Below are 13822 nucleotides of genomic sequence, written 5' to 3'. Positions count from 1 at the left end.
GGTGCGAGGGTGCAGGGGCAGGACCACGAAGGCGTTGAGGTGGGTGGGGGCTCACGGCAGCCTCGCGCTCAGCCCTGCCGCTCCTGCCCTGGCAGGGACACGGGGCCCCTCCTGCAGGGAGTCAGGCCCTCCCCCCAGGTCTGGCCTGCAGCGGTGTCATCAGCTCGCAGGAGGCCGGGCTGGAGTGGGGCTGCGACCAGAGGAGAACCTGTCCAGGAGGCCCACCCACGTGCACAGCAAAGGTGCCCACGTCCAGGGCTGGGCAAAAGTCCGGGACGTCGGCTCTTCTGCTCCCGGGGCAGCCGTCAGGAGGACGGTCACAGCTGCTGGATAAAGTGGTTCGGCTCAGGGCTGGTTTGTCCTCACTGCAGGTCTGGATGTGTTTTTTTCTTTATGCAGCCCACTCTGACTCTGAATTAACTCATGGTAGTTTAGAGGAAATGGGTCATAAATTGTGTACATAGTTTAGTTAAAAATACCACCACTCCTGACTGTTGTTTGGCAAGTGGTCAGCAGGTGGCCGGGGCCAAACTTGCCAGGTGATGTGTTCATGTGCCTTCTGGGGCCTGTGGCTCAGCAGATGACCAGTTCTCACCAGGCAGTTACAGGGTGCGGAGGTCTGAGCTCCAACCCCAGCACTGGCACCAGCCAGCTCCGTGGCCAGGTTTGCTATTTCACCTCTCTGGACCTCAGTTTTCTCATCTGCAAAATCGGAATATTTCCTTCCTTTAGGGGGTCTGGGAGTGTCCAGGATGACCAGGGTAAAGCATTGAGGGTTCACTAAATTAATTAATTGAGTTATTACTGAACCTCTGATACCCCAGACCTTGCTCCGGACCTGGCTGGCCTCACCTCTAATCATGCCTGGGCCCTTTGTGCATTGACCCTAGAATAGATGAGTTAGATTCAGAGACCAAGATAGGGTGGCAGTTTTTTCCTGCCTCTTTGAAAAGGAGCCCAGCATAGTAGTCAGGCCAGTGGGTGGTGCAGCCACAGGAAGCACCAGAAACCCAGGCTCTTTCTCTTGCCCTACCATCCATCCCCAGAAAGCAAGCCTTCTGCCTCATGGTCCAAGACGACTGCTGGCGCTCTGCAGTCACATCCACGTTCCAGCCAGCAGGAGGAGAACATGGGGGAGGTGTCTCTAAGGATGTCCTGATGGCCAGGCTTAGTCACACAGCCACACCTGGCTATAAGACGCTTCCTGGGCTGCTGCTTCCTCCTCGGGGATTTCCATGCTGTTTCCTAAGCCTGTGGAATCACCTGGGAGCGCACGTGAGTGCCACTCCCTACAGCTGGACTCTCTCCCCACTATCTGTCAGAATTCAGCTCTCCGGGTGAGCCAAGGAGAGCCTCCTGCCCTTGCTGGAGGTGGGTGGAGCAGAAAGCAGAGTTGTGAGCCCAGCCGGGCACCAACCTGTGGAGGCCACGTGCCTCCAGGTGTGCCCTCTGCTGGAGATGGATGACAGGGCTGCCGTGCCCAGGTGGCCTTGGGCCGTCCTTCTCCTCCCCACCCATCCAGCTGGGATGACCAGTGAGGGGCCTGTGTCCGCCCCGGGGCCTCCATTCTGGTTCTGCCAAGGGTTGTGTCAGCTTTAGGCTCTGCCTGTCTGGGGCGCAGGGGCTCTGGCAGGAGGGCAGGAACGGGCCTGCCTACATGCACACAGCACCTGACCACGGATGCTGCAGGGCTGCCCTCCCAACCCGGGTATTTGGGAAAGCAGCGTCCGTCAATCGACAAAAATAACAGCTGGGTGTTCACAGCTGCTCCGCGGACATGGTGCCCCGGACGGGCGGCCTCAGGCCGGCACCTGCTCCCCGCATCTGGAGAGGGGCTTCCCAGCCTGCGCTGCCAGCCCAGCACGTCCCGATCGGGGTTTCCCCTGCAGGCACCTGGGAGGGGCGCCGTGCTCCAGTGCGGAAGGCGCGTGCCGGCCGGAGCCGGGAGAGGCTGACCATTCCGTCAGCTGGTCCACTCTTGTCCAGCCTCCGACCCCCTCTCCTCCCACCAGCTTCTCTAGCTCGGGCCCGCACCGCTCACTGCTCAGCTGTGGTGAGGAGAGGGAGGGGACACAGCTGACAGCTGCCGGGCCCTGCCCTGGGGAGCTGTGCCTCCGGCCGCATCCTGCGACGGGAGGCGGAGGAGACCGCCCGCCCCCACAGGGCGCTCAGCTGCGTCCAGGCGCCGCCCGGGGAGTCAGAGCTAGATCAGGTGCGGGTTCTTTCTAAGGCACCAAATCCCGCATCTACATTCTGTGCTGCATTGTTTTACGACGCAAACCATGCTACACAGAGCTGGCCTGACCCATGTACAGCACTTTCCAAGGCCAGGGGACCATCGGGGCCAGCGGGTGCTGCCAGGCCGTGAGCTCTGGGGGGCACCTGGGCCGAGGTCAGGAGCACACAGTGCCGACGAGGGCTCAGCTCAGTGACCTAATGACCAAGGTGGTTCACGCCATGAGCTCCTGAAGGTTGTCCTTTTCTTGCTGGGAAGGGGACCCAGACCTTGGTGCGGAGCCGGCACCCCCGCCCTGGGGTGCTCCCTGGGCCCTGGGTGGGACAGTCCTCAGAGCAAGGCTTTGGGAGGCTCCTGCGTGCCTGAGCGGGCCTCCTGGCAAGCTCTCCCCAGCGTCCTCCCTCTAAACTTCCAGAGACCTCTCAGTATGGTTTTTAAGAAATTAACCACCTGGATCCTGGCTTAATGGTGTGGGCTTTGCCCTCCTGAAGGGACTCCTGGGCCCTGGGAGACCACGGTACACAGTTAGGATGGGGGGGGGGGCCTCAGGTGCCCTTCACAGAGTTTCCCTTGCTGCTCTGGGACCCCAAAGCTCATCCTGGGGGAGAAAGTAGCAGTGAAGCCAGTCCCCCATGGCATTAATTTTTTTTTCAGTGGCTATATATCCGGAAGTAATACAACACTATTTCTTTAAAAAAAAAAAATAGAGGTGGTAATTCTAATCCTAAATAATAAGTGTCCTCACCCGCAATCAGGGAGCTACAGCTCTGTTAGCGCTGGTAGAAGAATCCACCTTTATTTCAGGGTCTGAGTTTGTTCCCATAAGTTAGAACCTTGCTCACAAAAGCCCAGCTCTCAGAGCCCACAGCCTGGGAGGAGAAGGGGTAACTGGCGTCCTATCACGGAGCACACGTGAGCCCAGAGCTTGCAAAGCTGGCCCTTTCTGATGGCCTCTTTACACCCAGGCAACAGGGATGCTTTACAGCCTTTATTACTCGAGTCAGTTATTTAAATGACGTGTGTTCACTGCAGTCAATACAGAAGTATATAAAGAAGAAAATGTTAAAATCATCCACTGGGGTACATGAGTGTTCACTGAACTTTAAGTTTGGAATTTTTCGTAATAAAATGTTGGGGAAAATCCCCAGTTTCACCATCCTGAGAGCTGCTTAATAGTGCCTTCCCGTCCTGGGTGGGTGTCACGGGGCGCAGGTGTCACCACACAGGGGGGCACAGGCCCTTCTCTGCACCAGCAGCCTTGTGAGCAAGAGCACCCTGTGAGCATCTGTGCCCTTGGCTACGGGACCGTCTGCTGTGTGTGTGTGTGTGTGTGTGTGTATGTGTGTGTGTGTGTGTGACATTGACCTCTGCATCCACGTCTCCCAGGACAGCCAACACGCTGCCAACATTCTGCAGCAGCCTCGCCACGTCTCAGCCCTTCTCTAGAGCAGTCTCCTTTCTGGAGGTGTAATTACTGATCCAGCCACAGAATTGTGTACCCACCCCAGCTTTGGGCTCCGGGCTCCCAGGAAGAGGGTCAGGTGTGGGGTTTGAGAAGACGAAGCCCCTCCGGCCACCGGTGTGACCTGTGGGAGGGGAGGGGCAGTTTCTGCTTCAGAGCTTTACATCAACCACCCACCTCTGCAAGCCTGGTTTCCTCATCATTGATAAAGTCAGTGACACAGAGTGGACCTCCCAGTCGGGACTGTGGGCTCCGACTTTCCTGCTGCCCACAGCAGGGCACAGGAGGGAGCGAGGCTTCTGAGGACAGTGAGAAGGGCCCTCTCCCTGATCCCAGCCCTGCAGCAGAGCAGGCCCTCCAGCCCCAGCCCCTGCCACTCAGCCACCTTTCAGCTGTCACCTTCCAAGGAAGGAGCGCAAAGCTGCACCTTGCAGTTTTCCCAGAGGCCGTCTGTGTGTTTGTCATCAATAGAACAGGGCTCCCAGGCTGCTGGTTCCGTAAGAACTCAGACTCTTAAAACTTCAGAGCTGACCAATCCCTGACACCAGTGTCTGCGCCCAAGAACAAAACACACTCCTTGTCCACAGGGGCTTACATGATTGTGGGATGCAGCGAACCAGGGCGCACAAAAATGTCAGAACAGCCAAGGTCGCAGAAAGCATTAAACGGAGTGTAATTAAATGCAAGGAAGCATGACGCGGGCAGTTCATGTGTGGGCTCTCGGGAATGGGTGCAGGCCGTGCAGGCCAGAATTGTTTCACAGCATGAAGTTTCTTTGAAGTCCTGTGTTCTGTCTTTGAAATCCATGTGAATTTTGCACTCTGTGCCATTTCCCATCCGAGCTTGTTTTCCTGTAAATGAATAAGACCCTTCTCTGTCTGGCCCCGCCTGTGCCTCAAGCCTGCACTGCCCCCTTCTCAAGTCACGAAGGGCTGTGTCCCCGCCGTCACTGAGAAGCCTTCCTGACCGGTTGGTGAGCAGTGCCATTCATCACCTCCTGCCTCTCTTGTTGGTTCTGCCCCTCCAGCCCAGAGCCCTGTCCACCTCTGAGCCTGAGTTCATCCTCTGTGAAAGGGGAGAAGTGCCTGGGTCTCGTGCTGTGCCTGGCATGTTGCAAGCCTGGTGGCCGTGGCCATCTGTGCCGTCTTCAGGGCCCTGGAGGCATTGCTGGTTCCTGTCCTCTGGTGCGCATTCATGGAGTGCCAGGGCAGGGTCCCAGGCTTCCGCCTCCCTCACCCTGCTTCCCCCCCACCCAGCTGCAGTCATTCCCGCTGTGGGTCCTCCCAGTTCCCGGGGGACAGCCCCTGGCCCACTGAGTTCTGTAGGCAGCTTTGGTGTTGGAGGCAGAGGGACTGAATGGGAGGCCCCCTCCCTGTGCTCCTTATCCTGGGTGGGCTGCACAGGCCCTGGGTACACCCCCAGCCGAATCTGGGCACGGGACACAGTCCTGTGGCCCCTGCCCAGACCCCAAGGGACAGCAGAGGAGCCAGCTCAGCGTCTCTCCTACCTCTGCAGCCCTGGGTGCTGTGGGCTGTCTCTGAGCCAGGCAGGGCACTGTGATGGCCCCGGTACATAGGCCTGCCTTCCGAGAGCTCCCAGCCCATCGGGGTGAGAGGGAGGGACGAAGACCCTGGGGAGAGGGATGGCGCATGGTGGCGGCCCAAATGGTCGTGCACACAGCCACAGAGGGACGGCCTCACGCCACACATCCTGCCACCAGCAGTGGCCCATGTGGGGCACTGGCAGCTGGTGGTGAGCAGCCAGTGGTGGACGTGCCAGAGGAAGAGCTGTGGGGTCTCCTTGTCATCCCTCCTATGGCCCCTGCTCAGGTGACAGTGCTGTGAATCCAGTCCCTGACCCACAGGCAGGACAGTCTGGGCTGGGGTGTGCTCTGTGCCGCTCCCCGGGCCTATCCTAGGATGTAGCAGGCAGCCGTGCTCCACAGAGACCTGCTCTGGAGGTCAGGGTGCAGTAGGCTCTCACTTAGGCCAGGACACGGGTTAGGGCTCTGCTTGCAGAAGGTGCCAGAAGCTTCCCACCCTGAAAGAGCATAATTTGCCAGGCAAGTCACTAAACCAGGTCCCTGGTCTCCTGCGTTGGGATTGGCAGCAGGGAAGGGGAGCCCCAGTGGGTGGAGCGCACTGTTTGCTGGCCCTGTTTGCACCCAAGGCCCTCCTGGGTGGGAAGCCGGCCACCAGCCTGGAGCTCCAGCTCCAGAGGACCTGTGGTTCCTTCCCGGAGGCAGGAGCAGTTGGCTCATAATCGTGCAGTTAGTTCACAAGCCACGGGGCGGCCCCGACTGACCCAGAAGACTGGCCACCCTCACAGGCCCCAGAGGTGATGCCCACAAGGGGTCCGCCCCTCCCCCGTGGAGCCTCTCCCTGAGGGGAGGGGGTTGAGGGAAGAGCTGCAGACACCTGGGACTGGCTGGCCCAGAGGTGGGAGGGGAAACCAGTACACTTTGAGAAACTGAGACTCCGGGTTTGGCAAGAATACTGGTTCACCTGCAAGGCTGCTTCCCTTATCACAGAGTGTTTGGGAAACACAAAAGAAGTCGCGTGCGTGTACATAAGGATTAAAGCACAAAGATGAACACCTGCACCCTCGCTGCCTGGCTTAAGCAGAAAGACGTGATCAGTGCCGTGGAAGCCACTGTGAACTGGCGCCATCCCCGCCTCCCCAGTACGCTGACGCTAAGCTCTGACTTGAACGTTCCTATGTATCACCTCATCACCTTTTTCTTTTGACTATTTTCAGTGTATACGAGGGTGAGTCAAAAACTATCTGCACTCTGGCTGTAGAATTTATTTTAATTAACTTTTAGAAAAGACACATACATCATTTTTCAACATAATCTCCTTGCTTTTCAATACACTTAATCCATCTGTCAACAAGCTTTCATATTCCCTCATTAAAAAAATGTTTTAGGCTGAGCTGCGAGCCACAAATGCTCCGCTATCTTCACTTCTTCATCAGAAGTGAATCTTCGTCCTCGTAGGGCTGCTTTCAGGGGACCAGACAGGTGAAAGTCCGATGGAGCGAGATCAGGACTATAGGGATGATGCTTTAACACCTCAAAATGAAGTTCTTGCAGAGTGTCGACAGTGTGGGCAGAAGTGTGCGGATGTGCATTGTCAGTGCAAGATCACAGCGCCCATGGATAGCAGGCCTCTGCGTTTAATCCGAAGTTTAGGCTTCAGCGCAAACTTTTTGAAACCTAAGTCTGTCCTGGATTATTTCGTAGGCAGAGCCATGGCTGATTTGCAAATGATTTGCCACATAATCCAGTGTCACTCGTCTATTCAATAGAATCATTTCACGTGTACACTCAATGTTGTCATCAGCCATGGACATGGACAGGCGTCCGGCTCTTTCTTGATGGCTAACACTTGGGCGACCTTCCTTGAACTTCTCTATCCATTCATACACACTTCTTTGTGACAAAACACTTTCCCCATACTGTGCACAAAGTCTTCAATAAGAAACGGCACCAGGTACACCCTCAGACCACAAAAAGCAAATCACTGCACACTGCTCTTCTTTCATGCAAATCACAAGTGGGGCATCCATTTTTGATCACACCACAGTTACAAATGAGCTGATGTAACACGTTCACACGTGCACAGCAGTGACTGGGGAGACAGTAACCTTGAACGGAAAGTGCTGATAAGACAGTGCAGCCAACAGAAGTTTTAATATAACTGGAATGTGGGTAATTTTTGGCTCACCCTCGTATGTCTAGGAGAGGACTCAGTGGGGTGAGTGTGAGGGTCACAGAGTGAGTGTGTGTGTGTGTGTGTGTGCGCCTTCAGCCTTCCTGTGAAGTCACTCCACAACAGCTGTCCCCAGTAAGCATTTGTCGAAAGTTGACATTGCCCCACTTCTGTCTTGCCACTCCAGTGGGTATCACGTGGCTGAGTGTGCTGTTTCCTCAATGACTAATGAAGGGGAGCGTCTCTGCATGTTTTTTTTAGCCAGTTTCCTCATTGTTTTAGTGTCTTTAGTTACAAGAATTCACACATGCTTAAAGACAGAGAGTTCCAAGAGGTTTATGATAAAAACCAACGGATCTGCTTTTCCTTTCCCGCTTCCCCAGAAAGAACCTCTGCAGCTCTTTTTGGTAGTCTTCATGTATTTACCTTACATATTTCTAAGTCGTGTATAGTGCTATTTCTTGATTGATTTAAATGTTATCTGTGTACCTTCTGTTCTGGCAGATGACGTGTTCTTATGCCCTTATTCTTCCCCACACCCAGCCCGTCCTCCAAGGAGAGTTAAAGCTCAAGTTTGTGTCACATCAGTAACCACTATTTATACCATGATGTCTCTAAAACCAGTGTTTTCTTCTGAGCCTAGTAGTATACCTCATTTCCTTTTTTATGTAACTTTTCGTTTTTCCTGGAATTAGTGATTGCCCTACCTTTTACTTGCTTTGTTTTCCATCTTCATAGACTTAATTTTTTCCAGCTGACTCCAGAGATATGTCATGTACCTACCATTTGGTTTTTTTCCATAAGTGCTGTGTTGTGTCAGGTAATCTGTCCATGCCCCTTTTTCTGGAACCCCTGTCCCTCTGCTCCTGACGGGCCCAGCGGGATGCCCAGTAGACATTCAGGACCTCTCCTGGGTTCGAGCTCCTGTCTCCCACGCTTTTTTTTTTTTTCTCTCCTTTATTAAATGTGATACATACTCCAGGATCTTCCTAAAGCAGGATTCACAGAAAATAAATTTCCCAAGCCTTCACAGATGTGAAGTGTCTCTCCTCTCCCCTCACGCTTGGTTGATATCCTGGCTGGGCATGAGATCCAGTTGGTCATTTCCCGTCAGCATTTTGAAGCCATTGCTCCATTGATTCTGGGCGTACGGTGTTCTGTAGAGAAGTCGAGTCCTGTTCTGACAGCCAGCCCTCTTTACATGTTCTGGTTTGCTGTCCACATGTTTCATGGGTCATCTCTGTAATCCATTCATCTGCTGGGCAGTAGGCGAGCCGGTTCACTCTGAACGAACTGTGTGCTCGATGTCTCACTGTTTCATCATCTCTTCCCCTTTGCCCTCTCTCCCCTCTTATGGAATCCTTGGTGGTCAGCACTTGGATGGCCTGGATGGGCAGATCCTGCTGGAGGGTGAGAGGCAGAAGGCTGCCTGTTTGTGGGGTCCCAGATGTGAGTGCAGGGGGAACTTCGTTCTGGGGCAGAGACCCTGGAGTTTCCTCTGGGGTGCAGCTGGGGCAGGGGTTAGCTTAGCCTGGGCACTTGAGGGCAGGGGCCGGGTCCCCTCTGAATGTGCAGACTGTTGTTTGGCCCCCTGCCCAGTTTCTCGTGTCTCTGAGCCGTGAGCGCCTCCAGAGAACACACATCCAGCCTCGTCCTGGGCAGGGAGCTGCCTGGATGTGGGGGGGTAGGTCGGCTGGGGGTCTTCTGCCTCACGCCTCACCTACCCTCTGCTCACGTTCGATCAGTGCCCTCGCTCCCCCTTCAGTAGCCGGTAAACCAGAACGTAAACAGCTACATGACGGGCGAGGGAGACGGGAGCGGGGGTGCTGGACAGAGGCTGGCCAGGGAGCAGGCCTGTGGCGGCAGAGCGAGCGCGGGCCGGGGTGGACGGGGAGGTGGAGTGGGGGTCAGGCGCGTGCGCTCCTGAGGGGGCCGACAGGACACAGGGCGAGCGCGCACAGCAGCTCCCGCACCGTCCAGGCAGGAGCAGGGTCGGGGCCGGGCAGTCACCAGGGGCCGCTGGCCCCACACGCAGGCTCCAGGGTCTGCCCGGACCCTTTGTCTCCAACACAGGCTGTGTCAGGAGGACAGAATGAGGGGCCCAGGGCCTGGCAACATCCTGAGCGAAGATGAAGCGTGCCGCATCCTAACAACCCCCCAGCCCCAGTCACCACGCCGTGGGCGAGCCCCTGCTCCTGTCCCGCCAGCCAGCATCCAGGGACGCAGCGAGGAGCGAGGCCACCCCGCTCAGCACCCATGTGGTACACAGGGAGTCCTGGGGGTCAGCACGAGCCCTCGGGGGCTCGGTCAGCTTTGGCTTCAGCACACCACGGGAGGGCTAGTGGCCCCGTCCGCCTCTCAAGGATGCGTCGAGATCCGTGAGGGTCTGGGGGCAGCTGGGCTCCTCCACGCCTGCCCCTTGTAGCAGGGTGGTTGCAAGCGCAGACGCCGGACCCCAGGCCAAAGTGCCTGCAGAGACCTGCAGGGACGCAGGCGCTGGTGCCCCCCGTGCACAGCGTGTCCTTGCCCCCAGAGGTCACCGTGCAACCAGCTTGAACCCCAGGTGGCTTTGGTGGGGCCACGTAGACAAATCTCTGTCCGTTGACAGGTCGTACTGTGGTTTCCTGTGTCCAGGAGAATCCACCACGCTGGCCCGTGTCCACACGGGGTTGGGGGAAGGACGAGGGCAGGATGAGGGACCCGGCTAGGCACAGCAGTGGACACGGTGTGTGCCAGCGTCCTGCACACAGCACTGCATTTGTCCACACGTGTTTCTAGCTGTGTCCCTGTGTCTGTTGCTCTGTCTGCCTGTCTGTGGTGGCCTGTTTAGAAGCAGTTGTCGTGGTCAGGGTCTCTAGAAGGCTGGTGCTGGGATGAACGGACCTTCTCCTCCTGGCCACATTTAAGGGCTTTGTCACCAGCCCCAGTCCAACTAACCAGGGTCTGCAGAGAGTAGCCTGGCTGCCTGCGTCATCCCCGTGCTGAAGCCACTGGGGGCCTCCAGGCAGCTTCCTAACCTCTCAGGGCTTGATTCCCTCCCCTGGAGGTGAAGGTGCTGCTTGAGGGGCCCGCCTTTGTGTTTTCTGTCTTGGACCCTCTGGCGCCTTCCAGTCTTGTGCCCAGGAAGGCGCCATGGCCCTGCTTAGAACACACAGGAGCCAGCTCCCCGCCGCACCCCCCCCACCCCCACCCCAGGGTGAGCTGAGAAATCCGTGTAAAGTTATGGCTGTGACAGAAGCCCAGGAAGGAGCTGTGTCTGCAGCAGGAGGCTTCCCTGGGAGGCGGCACTGGCTGAGGCTAGGGTTTGAGTCAGAGTCATCCGATGAAGTAAAGGGAGGAGGACACAGCTTGTGCCAAGGCCCAGGGGTATCTTGTGCGGGAGCTGGCAAGATGGGGGTTCCCAGTGGTCAGAGCGGAGCTGGGAGGACACAGGTGGGCCTTTGTTCCTTGCTCAAGGGCAGCCAGAGCCACCGAAGCACGTTCCCCGGGAGCTGGGGGAGGGGGCTAGCTTCAGGGCAGCACCCCCTACCCCCTCCCACAGGGGCTGGAACATGAGCTGCCTGCAGAGGCCAGGCGCACACGGTCCGTGCCTGGGCTGGGGCGGGGCACGTGGGAGCTGACGGGGCAGACAGGAGAACCCAGGCTTTGGGGAGGGGCCGGGAGTCAGGATGCCCGCCCCATCCTGCTCTCTCCTCCCTGTGAACTCCCTCCCCAAGCCCCCCCACCCCACCCCCATCTGCCATGCCTGTGGTTTTCTGGATGTGCCCCCCTTAGTCTGGGGCCCCCCGGTGGTACCCCGCCACCTTCACCCTTGCCCCCTGGGACATGTGGTCAGATCGGGGCACTGCCGGACCCTGCAGGGTGCCTTGTGCCCCGTGGCTCTCCCAGAGGGCCGTGCGGGTGCAGCTTCCATGTTGCCCTCAGGCGAGGGCCAGGGGAAGGGCATGGATCCCTCCAGGAGTGGTGTGGGGCCTAGTGGGCTCCTGCTGCCCACTTTCAAGGACATTCTAGGCTGCGCGCCCCAGGCCCTGGTCCTGCTTGGCCTGGGACCTGCCCACCTGCACAGGCAGCCACCCTGCTAGTCAGTGGAGGAGCGGCCTCCGAGAAGACCCGCAGAACCCCCTAGAACAACGCACACCCACCAGGCCTGTCACAGTTCCTGACACCGGGGCCAGTCGTGGCAGCACACCCTGCAGGGACTCAGTCATCCTGGGGGCAGAGCCCTGAGTCAGCGCTCCCGTGGTACGGACACCCCTTGCATACAGTGAGGGGCGGTGGCATCTGTGCCCGACTCCATGGGGGTTGGAACAGTTCCTGGGAGTCTGTGTCGTTATGACTCACCCAGGGGTCCTGGCCTGGGTGGTCTCCTGGGGCCCCTCCCCCACTGGACCTCTGCAGGAGCCTGGGGTGGACTGGGCCCAGTGGGAGGCTCTGACCCAGGCCTGCCGTGTAGCCTGGGACTGTGAGTGACTTCTGAGGGGCCCCTTGGGTGGCACCAAGCCTGCCACTGTGAACAGCTCTTTAAACGGCTGGTTCCAGGCGGCGTGGGCTCAGGGACCCCCCTGCTCTGCCCCCCTGCACGGCAAAGTCAGGTTGTCCCTCCCAGGGTGTGAACAGGCAGGAGGGCACACCTGGAGCTGGGGGGAAGGCCCCAAGGAGACCCTGGGCCAGGGTTCCAGAGGGCACCAGGGCTGAGCCCTGCAGGGCGCTGTGACGGTCACACTCCGCATCGTGGTGGTGGCCTGTGACCTTTGCAGGCTACCTCACATCTCACCTAGTTTTCTCATTCAGCAGTGGCTGCTTGGAGAACTGAGATGTGATGGCTGGCCTCAGAGGTCACGTGACTCCCTTGGGGTCCCGTAGTGTAGACGCAGAGCAGAGCAGTCAGGCTCGGGGCTACAGCCTCTCCCCTCCCTCACCCCCAAATGGTCCCGCGTGTCCCACCCCAACCTGGCGCCCCAGCCTCACCTCCCCCTCCTCGTCTCATTGCAGGAAGTTCTATTACATCACCTTGCTGCGAGACCCTGTGTCCCGCTACCTGAGTGAGTGGCGGCACGTGCAGCGGGGGGCCACGTGGAAGACATCGCTGCACATGTGCGACGGGCGCACTCCCACGCCCGAGGAGCTGCCGCCCTGCTACGAGGGCACGGACTGGTCGGGCTGCACGCTGCAGGAGTTCATGGACTGCCCCTACAACCTGGCCAACAACCGCCAGGTGCGCATGCTGGCTGACCTGAGCCTGGTGGGCTGCTACAACCTGTCCTTCATCCCCGAGGGCAAGCGGGCCCAGCTGCTGCTGGACAGCGCCAAGAAGAACCTGCGGGGCATGGCCTTCTTCGGCCTGACCGAGTTCCAGCGCAAGACGCAGTACCTGTTCGAGCGGACGTTCAACCTCAAGTTCATCCGGCCCTTCATGCAGTACAACAGCACGCGGGCAGGCGGCGTGGAGGTGGGTGAGGACACCATCCGGCGCATCGAGGAGCTTAACGACCTGGACATGCAGCTCTACGACTACGCCAGGGACCTCTTCCAGCAGCGCTACCAGTACAAGCGGCAGCTGGAGCGCAGGCAGCAGCGCCTCCGCAGCCGCGAGGAGCGCCTGCTGCACCGGGCCAAGGAGGCGCCGCCGCGGGGGGACGCCGAGGAGCCGGGCCGCGTGCCCACCGAGGACTACATGAGCCACATCATCGAGAAGTGGTAGTGGAGGCCGGCAGGGGGAGGTGGGACCAGACAGACTGACCGACACACACCAGCCCCCTGAGCTCTGTGGGAGGAGGACCCCCATCTGCTTGCCAAGAGGCAGATGTGTCCTGAGCGGTCGAGGGAGGGGAAGGGGTGGGCTGGGTGGGTCGGCTCTTCCCACCCTCCCGGGCAGGGGACTGAGAAATCAACGTGGGAACCCACTAGGTCAGAGGAAAGGCTGCTCGGAGGACACCCCACCAGGCCTGCGGGGCTGGGAGCAGGGGCATCCCCACTGTCCCAGCCCCCACCTCACAGTCACAACAGCCGCAGGTTTGAAGACTAGAAAAAGCCAGTGCAGCGAAGGGTGGACCTGCCAGGCCAGGTGTGTGGCCACGCCCACCAGGCACATGCCCTTCCGCCACCCAGCAGCCCCTCAGCCTCCAGGGACCCCCACCCCTGGCCCCAGGGCCTGCATGGGGACATGGCGACCCAAGGAGGTAGCCTCAGAAATGGAGTTCCCAGCTCATCCGTCTTCCCCACCACATCTAAAGCCAAGAAGACTCTAGGCCAGCCCCTGGGAAGCCCACTCCCCTCGCTGGTGCAAGGTCAAAACCCATAGTGTGGCTTCATGCTTTGGGTCAGGAGATCAGAGCTCATCACCTGGGGCCCCCCAGCCCATTTTCCTCAGTCCCCAGGCTGAGGGGAGCTGCGGGGAGATGGGCCCCACCT

At 58.7% G+C, this 13822-nt stretch overlaps 1 protein-coding gene across 1 annotated transcript in view; it reads left to right on the top strand.

Moving 5' to 3' along the window:
- Nucleotides 1-13520, top strand: part of HS6ST1 (heparan sulfate 6-O-sulfotransferase 1) — a 39277-nt gene extending 25757 nt beyond the window's left edge. Inside the window, exon 2 of the mRNA XM_057746852.1 lies at nt 12404-13520. Coding sequence (XP_057602835.1) covers nt 12404-13112 — 709 coding nt within the window. The 3' untranslated portion in view covers nt 13113-13520. The remainder of the gene's footprint in view (nt 1-12403) is intronic.
- Nucleotides 13521-13822: the final 302 nt, after the last annotated feature.

This window comes from Hippopotamus amphibius, chromosome 8 (assembly GCF_030028045.1).
Source record: "Hippopotamus amphibius kiboko isolate mHipAmp2 chromosome 8, mHipAmp2.hap2, whole genome shotgun sequence".
Classification (NCBI taxonomy): Eukaryota; Metazoa; Chordata; class Mammalia; order Artiodactyla; family Hippopotamidae; genus Hippopotamus; species Hippopotamus amphibius.
Note: the sequence above shows the minus strand (reverse complement) of the source record. Positions and strands in the feature narration are given on the sequence as shown.